This window comes from Ursus maritimus, unplaced genomic scaffold, assembly GCF_017311325.1.
Source record: "Ursus maritimus isolate PB19 unplaced genomic scaffold, ASM1731132v1 scaffold_18, whole genome shotgun sequence".
Taxonomy (NCBI): Eukaryota; Metazoa; Chordata; class Mammalia; order Carnivora; family Ursidae; genus Ursus; species Ursus maritimus.
In genome coordinates, this window is record NW_024424230.1 from 50,817,644 (window position 1) to 50,837,381 (window position 19,738).

The 19,738-nt window shown below is 47.8% G+C and overlaps 1 protein-coding gene across 1 annotated transcript in view; it reads left to right on the forward strand.

The window, feature by feature from the left end:
• The window catches only part of EMILIN2 (elastin microfibril interfacer 2), a 53,461-nt gene that overhangs the window by 20,567 nt on the left and 13,156 nt on the right, over positions 1–19,738 (forward strand). The window contains exons 3-4 of the mRNA XM_040632689.1: positions 9,496–9,671; positions 14,043–15,971. Coding sequence (XP_040488623.1) covers positions 9,496–9,671; positions 14,043–15,971 — 2,105 coding nt within the window. The remainder of the gene's footprint in view (positions 1–9,495; positions 9,672–14,042; positions 15,972–19,738) is intronic.

Consider the following 19,738-nt stretch of genomic DNA (forward strand, 5'->3'; position numbering starts at 1 on the left):
TAAAGCACGGGGGGGGGGGATACTCCTCACGCTGTGTAATCGGAGCAAACCACTGAGGGGTAAAGAGGAGTCTAGGTTTTGAAATTTAACTTGCCACTCTAAGTACATAAGGAAATCAATTCAAGAGGAAACAAACATAAGTAGCTTATGATTGGGGTGTCGCCAGCAAATACAGCCCCTTCATACAGGGAAGAAACAGTCTCCTGTGTGTACGTTTTCATTTTGAACACCTTGCTTTGGTCTAGGATATGTTTGCTTGTTTGTTTGTTTGTTTTAAGTGAACTTAAAGCTATCTTGTAATCTGATTTCAATCAGGGCTCATCCATCTTTTGGTTTCATTAGATGCATTTTGTATTTCAGACATGTGTTTGCCTAAGCATTCTGGCTTTTAACACTCAGATGGATTTGCCTAAAAAGCCAAGGAAAATACTCTATGTTTCTTTCCTTCCATTAATTTCTCCATGCAGAGATCCTATTAAAATTGTGTCACTGAGCTGAAAAAGAGAAGATGAAAATTCTGGTTTGTGTGTCTGGTGTGCTTTAACCTGGAAGAAGGCCCTTTGGTGTCTTCACTTTGTCCTGTGTGGGAGGCCTTTTCGTCCTGTGGAGAGCTTGCACTGGAAGGGACCTCGGGTGGATAGAGTCCCCTCCTCCGATCGCAGAGATTGTCCTTGTAGAGGCGCAAGGTCTCCAGTGGCCGGGGTTCGGTTGTCCAGTGAGAGAGAGTGGGTTCACATCAAATGGCAAGTGTCTCTTTCTCTTCAACATGGTTCTGGAATCACTTCCAGTGTCAAACTCTGTACCTCTGTTGCCTGTGTTTTCTGTCGCTACTTCCATAAAAAGCACATCTATTTATTCATTGATTGATAGAAAAACAATAACAGTGAAAGCCAGAAAAAAACTCGTTTGTCACTAGTAGTTTCTAGAAAATTAGTTTACTGTCTCATCAATCTCTAAATTAGCACACGAGACCAAACTTCGTAAAAGTGAATTAGTGTGTAAAAAGCAGGGAAACTTTCACCTGTGTTACAACTACGGGCAAACCCTGAGGGTGAAGGAGTTCAGAACAGGCCATCCCAAAACGTTTGCATTGGTATATTGATTATTTTGACCTGAAGGCAGTTGAGGAAAAGCAGAGACAAGAAGAGGTCTCTGTCTTCCCTCTTTTTTTTTTTTTTTAAGATTTTATTTATTTATTTGACAGAGAGACAGCCAGCGAGAGAGGGAACGCAAGCAGGGGGAGTGGGAGAGGAAGAAGCAGGCTCCCAGCGGAGGAGCCTAATGTGGGGCTCGATCCCATAACGCTGGGATCACACCCTGAGCCGAAGGCAGACGCTTAATGACTGCACTACGCAGGCGCCCCTCTGTCTTCTGTCTTCCTGTCTAAAACCAGGCTTGTAAGTTCCTGTCTCTCCTGTACCAGGATGAAGAGAATGACCCTCGTCACTGCAGATGGATGAGTCTGCATAAGCAAACCTTACTAAAATTGCCCTTACCTTCCCTCAGTTTCCCCCAAATACTTACTAGCCACATTCCCACAATTTATTGCCCCTAGAAGTCCAAACCCCTTTTCCTTGGTCTAGTCACTTCAGAATTTATCACCCTGTGTTAACATGGTAGATAGACCCCTGAGTCTAACTGCTTGTTTTCACTTTTTTCTGTGAAGCCTCCAGGCATGTAAAAAATATTAATAATTTGGATGTCTTTTCTCCTGTCTTTTGTCAATTTAATTCACAGGACCTGGAACAAACCTAAGAGGGGAGAGGAAAAGTCTGTTTCTCTCTTATAGGGACATTATGCTAAGGGAAACAAGCCAGTCACAAAAGGACAGATGCTGTATGATTCCACTTCTGTTAGGTCCTTGGAGAGGTCAGGTTCAGAGCCAGGAAGTAGAATGGTGGCTGCAGGGGCTGGGAGGGAGGGGAGTGGGAGTTAGTGTTTAAGGGGTGCAGAGCGACAGTTTGGGAAGATGAAAAGCGTTCTGGGGGTGACATACAATGGTGCGAGTGGACTTAATGCCACTGAACAGTGCTTGTAAAAATGGTGAAGAGGGTAATTTTCTTTTTTTAGGGACTGGGTTTGAATCCGTTGCCCCCCCCAAGCCCGCTGCACGCACCCCCACCGTGTCCGTGGCCGAAGGGCTAAGGGACCCGAGCAGTCTCCCTGGACGAGCACCGGGACTGCTTCCCCCGGCTCCCGCGCTGCCCTCTCGGCTTTATCCTTCCCTGGTTAGGGTTTTCCTGCACGTGGAGGGACATATGCTTCATCAGCCTCCTGGTCAGCGCCTATTTCCCATTTCCCGTCGCGAGCAAACTTGATGGGAGAGGTTTGGGGGGCTGTGCCGCCCTCTCTTGCTGGTTTCGTCCTTTCGTCGGCCCCAGCGTCCTCTCTCCCCGTTGATCTGAGCGGCACTGGCTCAGGTCACCGAGCATCTCCTTGTGGGACAAACAGCATCTCAGCCCTTCTGCTCCGCGAGCCTCTCAGCGGCGCTGGAAATAGTCCTTTCCCTTGGCTTCTGAGAGCGTGTGGTTTTCCTGCTCTCGCTCGCAGCACGTGTGCCCGTTTTCTGTTTGCCCCCAGATCCATCTTCCGTCCTTCTCCATCCTGACTTCGCTCTAGGTGTCTGCCCTGGTTGTGCTGTCATCCTTTCACTGTACTCATGAAACCCGAGCTGGCACGTTCCTTGCCTGTCGCTCGGGTAACTGGTAAAAAGGGCTGTTGCTTTTGGTCTACGGATACTTGCAAGTGGTTTCGGTTTTCAGAAGTCTCTCTCGCACCACCTCGCTGGGTTCCTTCCCCGTCCAGCTCCGCGTGGCTCCGTCCGCTGTCAGGCATCCGCTCTCGCCCTCCAGGGTGAAGTCGGCAGTGACCGCGTCCTCCACTGAGGGCCCCAGCTCCTGTCCAGCAGCCTTCCCCGAATACTCTACTCACAGCCTTGGTTTTCTCTACATCTTGATAACCTTGTGCTCCCTTTGCCCTTTCAGACGTAGGGTTGGTACATTTCTCCCATTTTTTTTTAATTTTAAATTATTTGATTGATTTAAATTTTTAAAAAAACCGGTACACCCATTTCTCCCACCCCTATCGCCTACTTCTGGCAACCACCAGTCTGTTCTCTCTATCCATGAGCTTGATTTTTTGTTACCTTGTGGTTTTTTGTGTTTTCGATTCCACGTAGAAGTGAGATCGGATGGTATTTGGCTTTGTCTGACTTACTTCATTTAGCGTAATACCCTCAAGTTCTATATGTGTTATCATAGATGGCAGGATTTCATTCTTCTTTAATGACTGACTAATATTCCTGTGTGTGTGTGTGTGTGTGTGTACGTGTGTGCACCACATCTTCGTCCATCCATTCATTCAGGTGTCCATCCGTGGACACTTAAGGGCATCCATATCTTGGCTATTGTGAATAATGGTGCAGTGCACATGGTGGGAGGCGGATAGAGAACAAACTTCAAGTTAGTGCTTTCATTTCCTTCAGATAAGTGTCCAGAAGTGACATTCCTGGATCATATTTTTATTTTTTAATTTTTAATTTTAATTTTCTGAGGAACCTCCATACTATTTTCCACAGTGGCTGCACCAATTTGCATCCCTAGCAACGATGCACCAGGGTTCTCTTTTCTCCACATCCTCGCCAACACGTGTTCCTTCTTGTCTTTTTTTTATAAAGATATTTTTAAAAAAGATTTTATTATTTGAGAGAGCGTGAGCAGGGCTGGAGAAGGGGCGGAGGGCGAGGGAAAAGCAGGCTCCCCACTGAACAGGGAGCCTGATGTGGGGCTCATTCCCAGGACCCTGAGATCATGACCTGAGCCAAAATCAAGAGTCGGAGGCTTAACTGATGGAGCCACCCAGGCACCCCAACTTCTTATCTTTCTTGATACCAGTCATCCTGACAGGCGTGAGGTGGTACCCCATTGTGGTTTTGATTTGCATTTCCCTGATGATGAGTGATGTTGAGCAGCTTTTCACGAACCTCTTGGCCATCTGGATGTCTTCCTTGGAAAAATGTCTATTCAGATCCTCTGCCTATTTTTTAATAAAATAGAATTTGGTTTTGCTTTGAGTTATATGAGTTCCTTACGTATTTGGCTATTAGCCCCTTATCAATATATGATTTGTAAGTAGTTTCTCCCGTTCAGTTAGGCTGCCTTTTTGTTACGTTGGTTTCCTTTGCTGTGCAGAAGCGTTTCAGTTCGATGTAGTCCCACTTGTTTATTTCACGTTATGTGTATTCCACACGTATGTTACACATATTAACCACAGTGAAAAACAAAAAGTGAATTCTGGGCCTGGGTGTGGAAGACTTGGAATAGTTCCTGAATGTCAGATAACCGAGTCTGCCCTGGATGTGCGTCCTGATACCCGCTGAAATGTCTTCTTGCTTGTATGTACGTGCTGACGTTGTCCCAGATCGGCGGTTATTTCTTCAGGTCCAGGGTGCTCCCTACCAGAGAGAGGGAGGCACCTCTTCTTTCTGGCTTCTTTCTCCATCCTAACAGTCCATTCCAGTGGATACTGTGTGGGACCACACGCAGAATGAAGCAAGAAGAGTTAGTTCCAGGTTTTTGGGGACAAGCCAGCATTTGGAGAAAGAGAGGAATTTACTAGAAAGTCTGTTCTTGGATGAAATCCCAGTCAAACGAGTGTCCCAGTGGGGGCACTGGGCTTTTAGATTAGTGCACTTTTAGTGGCATGTATTCAAAAAAGAAGTTAGAGGTGAGTACTAAGTGCCGGGAAATGATCCTTACCTTGTAGGTCCCTACCTTGTAGGAAGGAACGTCTGCCAGTGATGTGTGGTTATTTCTGAAAAGCCTTCTACTGGCAGCCCGGGAGGGATGTGGCAGGAGAAAGAAGACAGGTGGCTGTGGGATGGGAGCGAAGAGACGGACAGATGTGTGCCATTGCTGCTCCCTCAACAGTCTCATGAATGTCCAGGCCAGCTCTGTCCAGGAGACACCTATGATGATGGAGATGTTCCTACTAACACCACAGGTGGCTCCTGAGCCCCTGAAACATGGCCGGGGGGACCGAGGAAATGAACGTTCAGTTTCGTTTACTTTTAATTAGTTTACATTTTATTTTATTTTATTTTATTTTATTTTAAAGATTTTATTTATTCATTTGACAGAGATAGAGACAGCCAGCGAGAGAGGGAACACAAGCAGGGGGAGTGGGAGAGGAAGAAGCAGGCTCATAGCGGAGGAGCCTGATGTGGGGCTCGATCCCAGAACGCTGGGATCACGCCCTGAGCCGAAGGCAGACGCTTAACCGCTGTGCCACCCAGGCGCCCCAATTAGTTTACATTTTAAAAGCCACACCTGATTAATGGCTATCTTTTTGGACAACACAACTCAGGTCACCTTCTTGTGTGTGATTCTTGTCCAACCCATTATGAGCCAAGGACTCTGGAGCTTGATTTGGTTCTGGGAAGGCTCAGGAATTCACATCTGCTGGGGTTAGACCTGAGGACAACTCGGGGGCTTTTAACGTGGACATTGGATTCCCCAACACCTCATCGAAAGTAGACTTAGTATCATTAAATAGTTTGATTAATCGATTATTGATTAATGATTAATACTTCATTGTTTGTTGAACAACTACAACAGGACAGACACTGTATTTAAAACTGAGGATGTTGTGGAGAACAAAACCAGAAGGAATTCTTGCCCTCACAGGGCTTATGGTCTGTGAGAAGACAAACACTGAACACGGTGAACAGACCATGTTATGGAAGAAGTCTCATCTCCTGTCCATGGGAAGGAGTCTGGGGGGAGGGGAGTGATGTCAAGTTTTGTCCCATTTTGTTTCAATAGGGACATTCCCAGCCCTATGGTCCCCGAACTCGGATTCAACTTTTCCAGCCTCTTCCTGCCACCTTCCTTCTCAGTAGAATCTTCTGGGCTGACCTGATGTCTTGACACGGTGCTTGAACTCATAAAAATGGTGAACCCTGGTTTCACCACCCCCCACCCCAGAAGGCTTTCAGAGGGAGGGGAAGGGGAGGAGAGTTGAGAGGACGGGATGAAGAGCGCTGGCAGAGGTTAGGGTGGGCTCGGGCTTTGGGGCGGCGTGCTGCTGCAGCCCGCAGGGGCCCCAGGAGTGCCCAAGGCAGCTGTGGATGGGGCTCCCTTGAGGGACAGGATTTTGTTACAGTCTCTACCCAAGACTGGGATGGGGGCCAAGGCTGCAGCCTGAGTCAGCCTTCTAGCTACAGCCCAGCACCGCCTCGACTCTGTCCCTTGGGCTGTCAGTCCTTCTGCTTGGCCACCCCCAGCTGGGTGCAGTCAGCTGATTCAGTAAGTGTCCATGGGGCACCTCCAATGTGCTTACAACCCAAGGGTTCTTGGGGGTAACACTTGGGCGGCTTTGGGTCAGTTCACTCCCCCTGCCTGGCTGTCCAGCCCTCGGTTGCCTCAGAAGCTCCCGGCTCCCATGAGGAAGGAAGGCTGATGGGTGCCCTGACTTTTGAGCTGCACTTCTCAACTCTGGCTGCACTTGATAATTACTTGGGGAGTTTTTGAAAGGTACAGATGCCTGGGCACCCCTCGCCCCGGACCAGTTAAATTAGAATTTGGGGCATAAAGGCCTGGGCATTTGTTTTAAAGCTCCCTGGCCAGGATATTGTCCTGCAGAACACTGAGGGATGGAATCCCAGGGAATCCTGCTGTGTTCTTCCCATCTTCTGGAGAACCTCCTGGCTGGCTCTCGTGGAGATGCAAGCCCCATTTCTGCAGGGAAAATCCCAGGAAAGCTGCAGGGCTGCACAACCCTACCTCTTCCCCTCCCATCCCCAGATTGAGGCCTGAGGACCCACAGTCGCCTCTGGGACCCATGTCCTCGTGCACAGAGCAGTCGGAACGCGAGCTTTCCCATGGCTGGAGGTGGCCTCCTGGTGGCTCCCAGCCGTCACCCCTGGCCAGGGAGGGCTCTTCCACATGCTGTTCTTTAGACTGTCAGGAAGGCTGTCCACCTGAACTCCACGCCGCAAACCGGAAACCCTACAGCAAGCCCATGAGGGTGGAGGGCGGGAGTGGGGCCTGTGTGTGGGGCTGGAGAGGAAAGCAGGAACTCCAGGGAACTTTCCTAAGTTATGAGCTGGCTCCAAGATAACTGCCTTTAAAGAAAATAATGAGGTGTGTTGGAAGAGCGAGCACTTTCTTACACTCGGCTCAGTTGGGGCCAAGGCCTCCGGGTGGGGAGGGAGTCGGACTTGCAGCCTCGGGTTTTGCTCTCCTGGTCCGGCTCAGCCAACATCCAGAAGGGTTTGCTATGGGCCGTCATCTGCTGGCTCACGTTCAACACCCGAGCACAAACACGTTTTCACATTCAGTCTTAAATGCTCAGAGGAACCAAGTTTTTCTGAGATTACACATTTTTGCAGCATTAGGCTATACTTGAGCGTGCAAAACAATGAAGTGGAACTTTCTTTTCCTTTTTCTTTCTTTCTTTTTTTTTAAAATAGTTTCTAGGACCACACAAGGAATTCTTTTGGCAGGTAGGGTGCTACCTAGGGGCTGGTGTGCCCCAGGCAGGGTCGGATGCTCGGACAGGTGTTTGTGGAACGGGGCTGGCAGCTACCCTCTGACCCAGCTCGTAGGTCTGTGGAACATCTCTGGGCGGGTGGGGTTGCTTCAAATGTAAGGCAGTCTCCGAGTCCCTGCTTCTGTGTGCTGGGAGGGCCTTCTGGGGTACAGGAGAGAACACTTGGGTTTAAATCCCAGCCCCGGCCCTTCCTGACTGTTGGAACTTGGCCAGGTCACTCGACCTCAGCGAGCCTCTGTTTTCCCATTTGTGAAAAGGGGAAACTAAATAGTTGGGCGTTGATGGAGTGTGGTGGCAATAAGAGGGAACGAAGAGCCTAAAAGGGAAGTCTTGCCCCACCCGCACCCTTTCAGGGCCCTTCTTTTCTGGTTCGTTCATTGGGCTTTCTCTTGTTTTCCTTGAAAAAGTCTCCCTCTGGGGCTTCTCAGCATCGGTGCGTCCAGGCCCCAGCGCAGACCAACTGAATCCGAACCTCTGAGAGTGAGACAAGGGCATCAGCAGTTCTTTACGGTTCCTGGTGATTCTGATGCTCGGCCAGTGCTGTGAACCACTGCCCTAGAAGGGCCAGTGAAACGGGGACAGTGACAGGTGTTAGAACACGAATGCTTGGGACAGCGCCGTCCCCAGGGCCCAGAGGGTCACCTGGGGTCCTGTTGGTGGGAGAGTTTCTTACACTTGAGGTTTTAGGTGTCATGGTTTTGACCCTGAGGGGCCAAAAGCCCATGCATTTAGTAATTAGCAATTTTCTCAGGAATGTGACTTTGAACTCCACCCACCACAAGGCGGGTGCCTGAGATGGAGTCACCTGGCTGGCACCAGGCCCCATGGGACCCACTCTCCCCTGAGCAGCACACAGCAACCTTGGGGAAGAGATAGCGAGCTGAGTCCTTCCTGGGAATTGGCCCCCAAAGAGAAGGGCAGCTGCTAGGGCTGGTGTTTAGAATGAAGGCCGAGTGAAGACGTTCTAGAGAGCCTCGATGCCAAGCTGGAAGCAGAAGCTGGGATAAGTTAAGGAGCAACTTGCCTCTGTGCTGTGAGCAGGGGCACCCGGGGGCGTTGGGTTCCTGAATCCATCCCTCTGAGTGGCCGGGGGCTGCTGGATTGCCACGCTCTGTTCCCGACCCGGCCCTGGGTCTGGAGGACGTTACGGCTCATCACAAGAATCTCTGTGTGGTGTGCACGTGTGGGGGGGAATGTGTCCTTTTTTTTTCTTTTTAGAGAGGATGGGGAGGGGCAGAGGGAGAGGGAGAGAATCTTAAGCAAGCTCCACGCCCAGTGTGAAGCCCAACAGGGGGCTTGATCTCACACCCTGAGATCATAACCTGAGCCTAAATCAAGAGTTAGACACTTAACTGGCTGAGCCACCCAGAGGCCCTGGGGAATGTATACTTTAAAAGGGATTCTTATTTCTGTCACTAGCTGTATGGATCAGGGCATCTCTTTAAAAAGAACTGAACACGGATGTCTGAAGGCTCACAGCCTGCTACCTTTGCAGGAAGGAAGGTGCCAAGATGAATGCACAGATGCTATGGGACACAAAGGTGCTAGGGAGGGTTCCTTAAAATATGAAACAACTGATGCTGAGTTACCCAGAATAAATCTCCACAAAGCAGTGACCCCCCCCCCAAAAAAAAAAGTTGTGGGTGAAACGGCTCAGTTCGGGAGTTGTGGGGCCAGGCTTTTCTAGGTCGTCTGTCTCTCTGGCATCAGTGGAAGGGGACCTGTGTGCAGGTGGGTCTAAGAGATGGAAGAAGGAGGCCAATCTGATTTTGGCTAAACCCCGGGGGTCAGGGCTGGACTGAAGAGACCAGTGGTCCCCTCTGGGTCCTCTTGGAGAAAGCAGTCAGGGGCTTGGATCCTGTTCATTCTGGTCCAAGTCAGGGAGGGCCAGCGGTGCTCACGACAGCAATTGGTAAAGAGAGATGCCATGCTTTTCTTCCGCAGGTATCGTGTGAACTTCAGACCCAGATATGTCACCAGGTACAAGACAGTGACACAGCTGGAATGGAGGTGCTGCCCTGGCTTTAGAGGAGGAGACTGCCAGGAAGGTCCCAGGGACCCTGTGAAAACTCCCCGCCCCACACCTGCTCGGCCTCGCAATAGCATGAAGAAAGCCACAGGTAACTTCTCCCTTGTGCTTCCCTGTGCGTGACCACCTGTGATCTTTCCAGGGCTCCTGCAGACAGTAGGATTTATGATTTACAATGGCGATCTCCCCAAGGTCTTCAAGTAACACACACACTGCCTGCAGTGGGCACCTGTGGCATGCAAATTTATGTGCAGAAGCAGCAGCGATCAGAGTACAGATTTTTTTTTTTTTTTTTTTTTTTTTTTTGCAAGTGAATTGCTTCATCAGGGCCAACTTGTGACAGCCAGGGACTTGGCAGTCAGCGCAGGGGATGGTTTCAGACCGGTGTAGCGTGTGGCACAGAGGAGAAGAGTCAGGTGTAGAGATGCTTTGTTTGTTTTTTGCTTTTTATCTACAAGTTCCCATAAATCTGAATTTGAAGGAACTAAATTGTTGGTTTTTTAGAAAATAGGTAAATCAGAATCATTGTCATTCTGTTTGGGGTGAGATATTTGCAAAGCTAAGCCCCAAGTTAGAGGCATCCAGCGAAGTTGCTCTTAAATTTGTTTCTGAATTTTTTTGTGGCACAAACTCAGCGCTTAAGAAAGCAGTATAACTTGCACCTTTGCTTTTAACATTAAGCAAATGACTTTTGTGGATAAAACTCTTCTGTCCTTTTATCTTTCCTTCTTTTTTAACTTGAGAATAAATGTGACCTAGGTTTTCTCATGAATTTGATAGTTAACTTGTCTTTAAATGATTATATTTTCCCGTGAAGTATTGTCAGTTTTAAAACTTGCAGTGTTTTCCAGTATTGTCTGTAAAATATTTTTAAATAATTTTTATGAAAAAAGTAATGCATATCAATTAAACGATGTTTATAAAGTATAGGGAAATACTTAGTTACACATAATCTCACCACCGTATGATAACTACTGCTAACACTTTATCACACATTACTCTCTTTCTTGTGTCTCCATGTACATTTTGTTAAAGAAAAATTCATTTATTCATCCCACAAATATTTATTGAGCTTCTGTATCTGGCAGGCTCTGTACTAGATCCTTGGGAAAAGTAAAAAACAAGGCAGACGGTCCCTGAACTCACAGAAGGCAAGCAGAAATCAAGTGACTACAATAAGTCATCATAGATAACGTGATGGGGACACACGAAGGGGGTCTTTTGTTCATAATAATTTACTCTTGTTTCATTTTTATTTTATAAAAGTTTAAGCCTATATGTAGTTTACTGAGTCAGATAGCTTTAAAAGGACCATTAGGAAACCAGTGACCCTTCTTCTCCCCTACTTTCCCTTCCCAGAGGTAATTACTTTAAACTCTTTCGATCGATCGTCTTTTGGAATTTACCTGCATATCTATTGACCTCACAAGAGATGAGGGTTTGACTCCTTTTCATCTGCTTTCCAGCATATGGCTCCTGTACCGTCATCCTTTCCATACAGTTTATACCAGGTTTTAAATTATTTAGTACTTATTGTTTACATTGTAGTAACTGTATAGGCAATGTTTACAGCTGACCCATGTAGTATACTATGAATCTGTTGCCTTCCTATATAGCTTTTTGGTTTCTTTAGAGTTAGCAATTGTCTCATAGTTTCCTTTGCTTGCTTTTTTTTTTTTTTTTTTTGGTTTTTGTTTTGTTTTGTTTTGTTGTATGTCTTTGTCCCTATTTCAACCCAAACTTTCCTCTGGGTGATTATCTAGATGTCCTCTCATTATGCTCAGACACTCAGTGTCTTCCTGAAGCAATCTCTTCTAGAGCTTTCTTACCTGCCCCACCTGGTCATCCTCTTTTCCTTCACAGCTGCCAACCAGTGATCTTACTTGTCTCTCTCCCATTGATTCCCTCTTTCCTGTACTCCCTTGTTTTGGTAAAGCATATCCTCCAGGGGTTTTATGAGAAGATTGTATGGGAGGTACACTTTCTATTATTTTATAATCTGAAAATATTTTTATTCTACCTTTAGAATTCTAGATTGGAAATAATTTTCCTTTAGAATTTTGAAAGCATCACTCAATTTTCTTCTAGCTTTCAATGCAGCTGTTAAAATGTCCAAAACCATTCTGATTCCTAATTTTTTATACGTGACATGGTTGTTCTGTTTTTGTTTTGTCATTTCATGAGATTTCAGAAAGGAATGGAAAGGAAATGCTCACCCCTAATCCACTATAAAGAGCATACTATTTTTCTCAAAGATTTTATTCATTTGGGAGAGAGTGCATGTGTGCACGTAAGAGTGAGCTCAAGCAGAGGGAAGGGGAGGGGGCAGAGGGAGAGGGAGAAGCAGACTCCCCACTGAGTGCAGAGCCTAATGCGGGGATCCTGTGAGGCTCGTTCCCAAGACCCTGAGATCGTGATCTGAGCAGAAGTCAGAGGCTTAACCGACTGAGCCACCCAGGTGCCCCAAGAACATGCTGTTTTTAGAATTTATTTTTTAACTTAATCTATAATGAACAACTGTTCAATAATTTACAATATCATTTAATAGCTTTTGAGAGCGTCATTACTTGAACACAATCCCCTACTATTGGTCACTTAGGTTGTTTGCAGTTTTTTCACTATTATAGGTAGTATTCGAATAAACATTTTTTCCTGTTAATATTTTAGGTTCATCCCTGATTATTTACTAGAATAAACTTCTAAAGGTGTAATTGCAGGGGCAAAGGGATTCTGAAATTTTGATACATATTACCAAATTATCCTTCCAAAAAATCGTAGCAGTTTCCACAGTCACCAAGAGTATGTAAAAGAAGCATTTTCTTACATGCTGATTCCCCCCCCCTCCAGCCTCCTGCCCTTTGCTTTCATTTCCTTTGCTCAGAATGGCATTTCGTTTATATGTGATTCAACAAGTTGTTTTTTCTCCTAGTGGCTTGAGGTAGAATAAATTTTTCAGTGTGGAAAATAAGGTATTCTTTATAGTTCTCTGCTTGGGAGTTTGGCCATCTGAATTCTAGTCTTGGTTTTACCACTAAGTTGATGTTTATGAAAAATAGCTGTGGTTATGATTGTGTACAGAAGTTTAGGGGAGGAAGAAACAATGAACAGTAAACTCAAACATCTGCAACGTTCTACATTTATTTCTAGTGCTTGTTCAGTGTACCTTAATGCATTTGATTTCATTGTAATCTATATTGTGTTTGACTTTTTCCACCTGTCGTGATCGTCTCCATGTCTTCTGTGCAGGCTTATCAGTGTTAGCCCTTTTCTTTTCTTTTCTTTTCTCTTCTCTTCTCTTCTCTTCTCTTCTCTTCTCTTCTCTTCTCTTCTCTTCTCTTCTCTTCTTTTCTTTTTTTAAGATTTATTTATTTCAAAGCGAGAGAGTGCAGTGGGGTGGGGGCAGAGGGAGAGGGAGAAGCAGACTGCCTCCTGAGCAGGGAGCCCAACGTGGGCCTCAATCCCAGGCCCCTGAGATCATGACCTGAGCTGAAATCCAGAGTCGGAGGCTTAACCGACTGAGCCACCCGGGTGCCCAAGTTAGCTCTTTCTAGTACTCCTTGTATCCTACCGTGTGTTGAGGGGCATGGTTTGCTTCTAATCTCCTATTGCCTCAGGTTTCAGTAATTTTCTTGTTTAGTTCATCGATCTGTCACTTTATTTTCATTTTTATGACTCATCGCGATCATCTTTATAACTTTTTTCCTTCTTTGGACTATTTCCTTGGAGGTATATTTCTCATATCAAAAATTCAATGTGTATATTCTTTGAGTTGGTGACTCTTCATAGCTAAGACCAGGTGGCTTTACTGTTAGGAGATACCGGCCGTCACTGCTCTTTCGCTTTTAGCTTCCCCACCTGCGAACTGGGGCTGAACAAGGTCTTTGAGACTCCTGTAGCCTAGAGATGCTAAGAAAAGCCAAAGAACATTTAGGAGTTGCTTGGAGGATGACTTACTGCTATACACTATCGTACCACCCAGCCGCTAATGGGCGGATCTGGCTGAAGTGGCTTCTTGTGGTTTTACAGTATGTAGTCAACCAGCGGGGTGTGGCCGCTGCTCACTAACGTGGGAATGATGCGTTCACATGACAGAGCAGATGAAGAATACTTTCCCTTTGGGGTGAAAGAGACCATTGATTGTCTATTATGTGCCATGTGCCTGTTCTCTTAACAACTCTGGGAGGGAAGGGAGTACCTCTGCTTCACAGATGAGGGGATTATAGTTCACAGAAGTTAACTAACTTGCTCAGGGCACACAGTAAACAGCGGAGCCAGAATGCAAGGGCGGGGGGTCTACAAAGCCCACAGTCTTTTTCTCGCTACCACAATAATCGCCTGTGGTGAGAGGGGATCTGTAAGCGAAGGTTTCCGTGTATTCCTTAAGCACCCTGTTTATTGTCTTTGCAGAAAATGGGAAACGGTAGAGTATGTGAAGTCATATCCGACTCTTTCTTTGTAACAGATAATGAGCCAAGCCAAGTCTCAGAGCCCAAGAAGACTTTGTCACCAACTCGTGCAGCAGAACCAAACCAAACGGTAGACCCACAACAGGGACCGCAAGAACTTCAGGAAAAGAAAATCCAGGTGCTGGAAGAGAAGGTTCTCCGACTCACAAGAACAGTTCTTGATCTCCAGTCTTCCATTGCCGGAGTGAACGAAAACCTCAAACATGCCATTCAGGACGATGCCAGCAAAATGCTGGCATCATGGCTCAGTAACCTGCACCCCCAGTCAGTGCCCGACAGTGCCGTTGGCGGAGACACAGAGACCGTCCAGCTTCCTGATGTCCTCACCAATAAGGAATCTGGCATGAAGGACATCAAGTCTGAATTGGCTGAGGTCAAGGATGCTCTGAAGACCAAGAGTGACAAGCTGGAGGAGCTGGACGGGAAGGTAAAGGGGTATGAAGGACAGCTCAAGCAGCTCCAGGAGGCTGCCCAGGGCCCTACGGTGACCATGACGACCAGTGAGCTCTACCAAGCCTATGTCGATAGTAAGATTGATGCCCTGAGAGAGGAGCTCATGGACGGAATGGACAGAAAGCTGGCCGATCTGAAGAACTCATGCGAGTACAAGCTGATTGGTCTCCAACAGCAGTGTGATGACTATGGGAGCAGCTACCTAGGAGTGATTGAGCTTATAGGAGAGAAGGAAACAAACCTCAGAAGAGAAATAAATGATCTTCGAGCCCGGGTACAAGATCCTTCAGCTCAGTCAAATTGCTGTGGTGGTGAAAAGAATGGCGACTTTGGGCAAGAGATCAAGATGTTAGACCAGAAAATCGAAAGAGTCGCGGAAGCCACCAGAATGCTGAATGCACGACTGGACAACGAATTTGACCGCCTTGTAGTTCCAGAGCCAGATGTGGACTTTGATGCCAGATGGAATGAACTCGATGCAAGGATCAACGTGACAGAGAGGAACGCGGAAGAACATTGCTTTTACATCGAAGAAACTCTCCGGGGGACCATTAACGGCGAGGTAGAGGACTTGAAGCAACGTTTTGATCAGAAAATACGGTCTTTGGAAGAGCGCCTGGGGAGTGCTGTCCTGGAGGCGGCCAACAGCACTGAGGCAGAACCCACCCCCCCAGCCTCAGCCTCACCGGGTGGGTCAGGGGCTGGGAACGAATGGGTCATGACAGAGTTAAATCACCTGAAGAGCAGAGTTCAGGTTGTTGAGGATATTTGCCTGCAGGACTTTCAGAGAGAGCCTCGTGGGATAGAAGATTCCCTGCCAAATGGAGAAGACCACATAGCGGGTGAGAGTTTGCACCTTTTGAAATCTCTGAATGACACGATGCATAGGAAGTTTCAGGAAACCGAACGCAGCATCCAGAAACTTCAACAAGATTTTAGTTTTCTTTATTCTCAACTAAACCACACAGAAGACGATGTGAATCATCTCCAGAATGAGCTGAGCAGCTGCAGAGAAGGTAAAAACGCTGCAGCGGGCGGGCTTTCTAAGGGGGGTGAGCAAGAAAGGACGGTGGGGGCTCTCCCATCTCCCCGCGACCCCACGGCTCATTGCTGCAGCCCGCTGGAGGCGAGGTGGCGGCAGCTGCAGAGCCAGCTCCTCTCGGAGCTGGACGCTTGTAAGGAGACCACGCACGGGCTCCAGAGGGACGTGTCCGCCGTCGAGGGCAGGGTGTCTCAAATGGAGAAAACGTGCAGCAGGCTGGACTCCATCTCAGGAGGTCTTCAGAGGATCAAGGAGGGCCTCAACAAGCATGTCAGCAGCCTGTGGAGCTGTGTCAGGCAGATGAATGGGACACTCCAGTCACATTCCAGAGACATAGCTGGCCTGAAGAATTCAGTCCAGCAGTTCTATAGCCACGTTTTCCAGATTTCTACGGACTTGCAAGATCTGATCAAATTTCAGCCATCAGCAAGTAAGTTGACCTTTACAATTCCATTTCTCGTATTTGTTTGCCACCCGGATCATGCTAGATTTTGGATGGCCCGTGGAATTGACATCAGTCCTCCCCAGAGTGTGGTTCGTAGATTGGTGCCAGTTTGTGAATCATTGGTGCTGCGTGGCAGTGAGAGAAGTACCCACATGGAGCGTACTTAGAAACTTTGATTTAAAGCAGTGTGACATCACTGTCGCGTTCAAACACAGCATCTGGGCACTTTACACGAGTATCAGCACAACGAACTGAAAACGAGAAAGGAGTACGCCTTTGCCACAGGGAGGACGGCAAAAGGCTGATCTGTGTATATGGTCATGTTGGTGAGCTCGGAGTTGGGGTCAGGTGTTTGGCGGGACAGCTTGGAGCGGTGGCTATTGTTGTCCCATCTTTTACTGAGGGAGTCGCCTGTGCGTTGGTCGGTTCACTGGTCTACAAGCATCGCTTTTGTTTGCGGGGGTCCTCATGATCTTTGTCCTCATCATCTTTGGGCTACCTCCTGCTCCCTGAAATCTAAGGCCTAGTGGATGGTGGCAGGTAGAATACGGTCCTCTTCCTTTCCAGAGATAGAGACAAGACCATGGACGGAAAGCATTTTAGCGGCAGTAACTGCCGCAGGCCGTATAGTGCTTAGAACGAGGAAGCGCATCAGTTGTGCTTAGGGCAAAGCTCGCCGCACATTGGACGCTCAGCAAATGTTTGTTGAATGAATGAATGGTTCCTTAATAACGTGAAGTAATATAGTCAACAAAGTTCGTTTCTTTGTTACTTGAGGGTTCAGCCCATCCTCCCTGAAGGACAGAGCGTCTCCTATGCCTGGATGCTTTCATTTATCTGTCTCAAGAACGAGACAACCTTTTCTAATTGGAGGCAGGGAGGGAAAGTGGGTTCACCTTTATTGAGCACTTTCTGTGTACCAGCGCTGGGCTAGTTCCCTCAGGGGACATGTCTTAGAGCCCCCCAGCCACCTCATGGGGAAGGCACACTGCTCCCCAAGGGGAAGTGTATCCAAGGGCACACAGCCGGGAAGTGGCGAAGCTGGGATGGGAATCCTGGGTGGGCGGCATTCAAGAATTATCTTCCAGGCCAAAGCATGTCTCTTTGTGTGTCCCAGAGTTGAACACAGATTTACTGGGTCCAAAAGGCCTTGTTGAGGACCAACTGTAGGCCCAGAAGGACCCCACTTCCTGATCTGCCCTATCCCTGTTTTCTCCTCTCCTCCTCTTTGGCCTTTATCGCCTTTTTCACCTTGCTCAGCTCCAGGTGACAAAGGCCCTCACACATTGAGCTGAGATTTCGTGGCCTGGAGTGAGCCCCTAGGATTTTATGTCCAAGCTGAGACATAAAACCCCAGGAGGGGAGGGCTGGAGTCCTAGAGGCAGATGAGCCCTGGCGAGTCCCGGGTAGGTCCCCAAGAAGCTGGAGGGTCTGGGGTAGTCAGATGGGAAAATGCTGTGGATGTTCCCAGAGATAAGGAGTTTGTAGATAAGAAGGTACCCAGGCCAGCCGGGACGGGAAGCTGGCCTCCACCCCAGCGCTGGGCCCACGACACCACCCTATTTATAACCCTCCCCTCCTCCCAGGCCCACACAGCTTCTGTATCTCTGGAATGTTGAGTAAAGGTCACAATACTGTGTGTGTTCATAGAATGATTGTCCTTGGGGTGACAGTGCTGTCTGGACTGAGCTTTATAATAACAGATTGAACCAGATATTTCCAGTTGATTGCAACTCCCAGGCGGTGTGGGAAGCTGTGTTAACTCTTTCACACCTCTCTGTTGAAGGAGGAGTCAGAGGTGAACGTCTTTAAAGAGAATTAGCTTCTAAAAGATTATCCTTCTGGAATGAATTCATTGCTGTGCGTGTAGAATGTGTGGACTTTCGAGAATTCCATTGATTGAAAAGAACCAAAAATAAACAAGCAGGGCTGGCCTTCTCCTTGTATAGCATCCCGGGGCAGGAGGCCTGGAATCTGAGTAGCGGAGGTCCAGGGGCAAATCTGGAGTTAAGGTCACAGTGAATGTCACACGTCGGCCAGTTAAAAGTCAACAGAACATTTATTGAGCGCCTGCTGTGTGCAGGGCTCTGTGAGACATGGAGAGAATGAATAGCATGATTCTGACCCTCAAGGCATTTTCAGTCAGAGTAGCAACGACACGCAGGTCTGCAGAGAGATGAACGTGATAGTATGTAAGGCCCAGTCGGTGGTGTAGGGTTTATCCTTTCAGCTCATAAGGTCAGAGACTCTATCATGTGGTAGTTAATGAGCTATGTGTGTGGATTCTGTGGATGACAATGGATGCGACAATGACAGTCTGAAGGCCAACAAGCCGACAAAGGGATGGTCACGGGAACGGGGTGTGCAAAGGCACACTGGGTATGTGGAGAGGCACCTGCAGCCACTGTGGAAGTCAGGGAGGGCTCCTCAGAGGAGGGAGCCCCTGAGCCAACCCTTCAAGGTTGAGTAGGTTGAGAGTTTAGAGGCTGGAGGGGTAAAGAGTGAGGTGGAGTGATAAGAGAAGTTTCTGGAAGGAGGTGTTACTGGAACTAATAATGACGGGAAGGATGGTTAAGGCCCAGAAAAGCAGGAGGGGAAGGTATACCTGGCGAGGAGTTGATATGAATGGGTGAGTTATTTATTGCTGTGTAACAACCTACCCCAAATCTCGGGGGCTTAAAACAACAAAGATGGATTGTTTTCCATTATTCTGTGCATCAGGAAGTCGTCAGGTCTTGGCTTAGCTTGGCTTGGTGGTTCTTCTGCTCCATTTGGCATCAGCCGGAGTCAGTCGCTGAGCTGTAATCATCTGGCAGTTGGGCCTGGCTGGGCTGGAAGGTCAGGGTTCCTCCATGTGGCCATTCTCTGTCTCTTTCTCTCCACGTGGCTAACTTCGGCTGCTTCACAGCCTGGCAGTCTCAGGGTGGTCAGACTTACTACATGGTGACTAGCTCATAAAGGAAAGTTGAAGCTGCTGGCCCCCTTCCAGCACATTCTGTTAGTCAAAGCAAGTCAGCTCTTGAAGGGTGACGTGGTTTGTATGTGCTGGGAGGGAAGGAATATCAATGTTAGTCATCACAGCTCCCTCAGGAAGCAAAGGCCCAGGGATGAGGATGTGTAACATAGGTTTGGACCAGTAACCAGATGGCTGGACCGGGGATGCAAAGTGTGACCTTTCTACCCAGTGCACTTTGCTGCTCTCGAACGCTGTTCTTTTCTTCAGAGGCATCCCAAAGGGGGCCTGAATTATCCAAGAGGCAGCCAGGGCAGGAGCAGAAGGGGCTTCAGCTGATGCTCAAATATCTCCAAGTCTATTTTGTCTCCTCCCATTCATGCAGATGTTCTTCCCTGGCATTTAAAAGGGACTCTTGAAATTCTTTGCAAATGTTGGCTGTTTTTTTTGGACCAAAGGTCCATGGCTTTTGTCTAGGATGCAGAGAGGTGCCCAACTTCCAAGAGTGAAGAACCAGTCTCTCACCTTAAGCTCAGTAAAATGGGTGTGATGCCCCCTCCATCCCACCCGTTCATTCCTATACTCATTCATTCAACTGATGGAAACTGAGCCGGGTCCTAGTGCCGCGTGCCAGCCCTCACGACTGTTACAGTCTCGTAGGAAGACAGACAGTGCACAGCCAAGCAAATAATGATCTGATTTCAGCCAGTGATCAGTGTGCAAGGAAAGACACAACAGAGTAAGTTCACGAGAATAGGAGACAGCAATATGTTTTAGGTGAATGGGCGGGAAGAGTTGC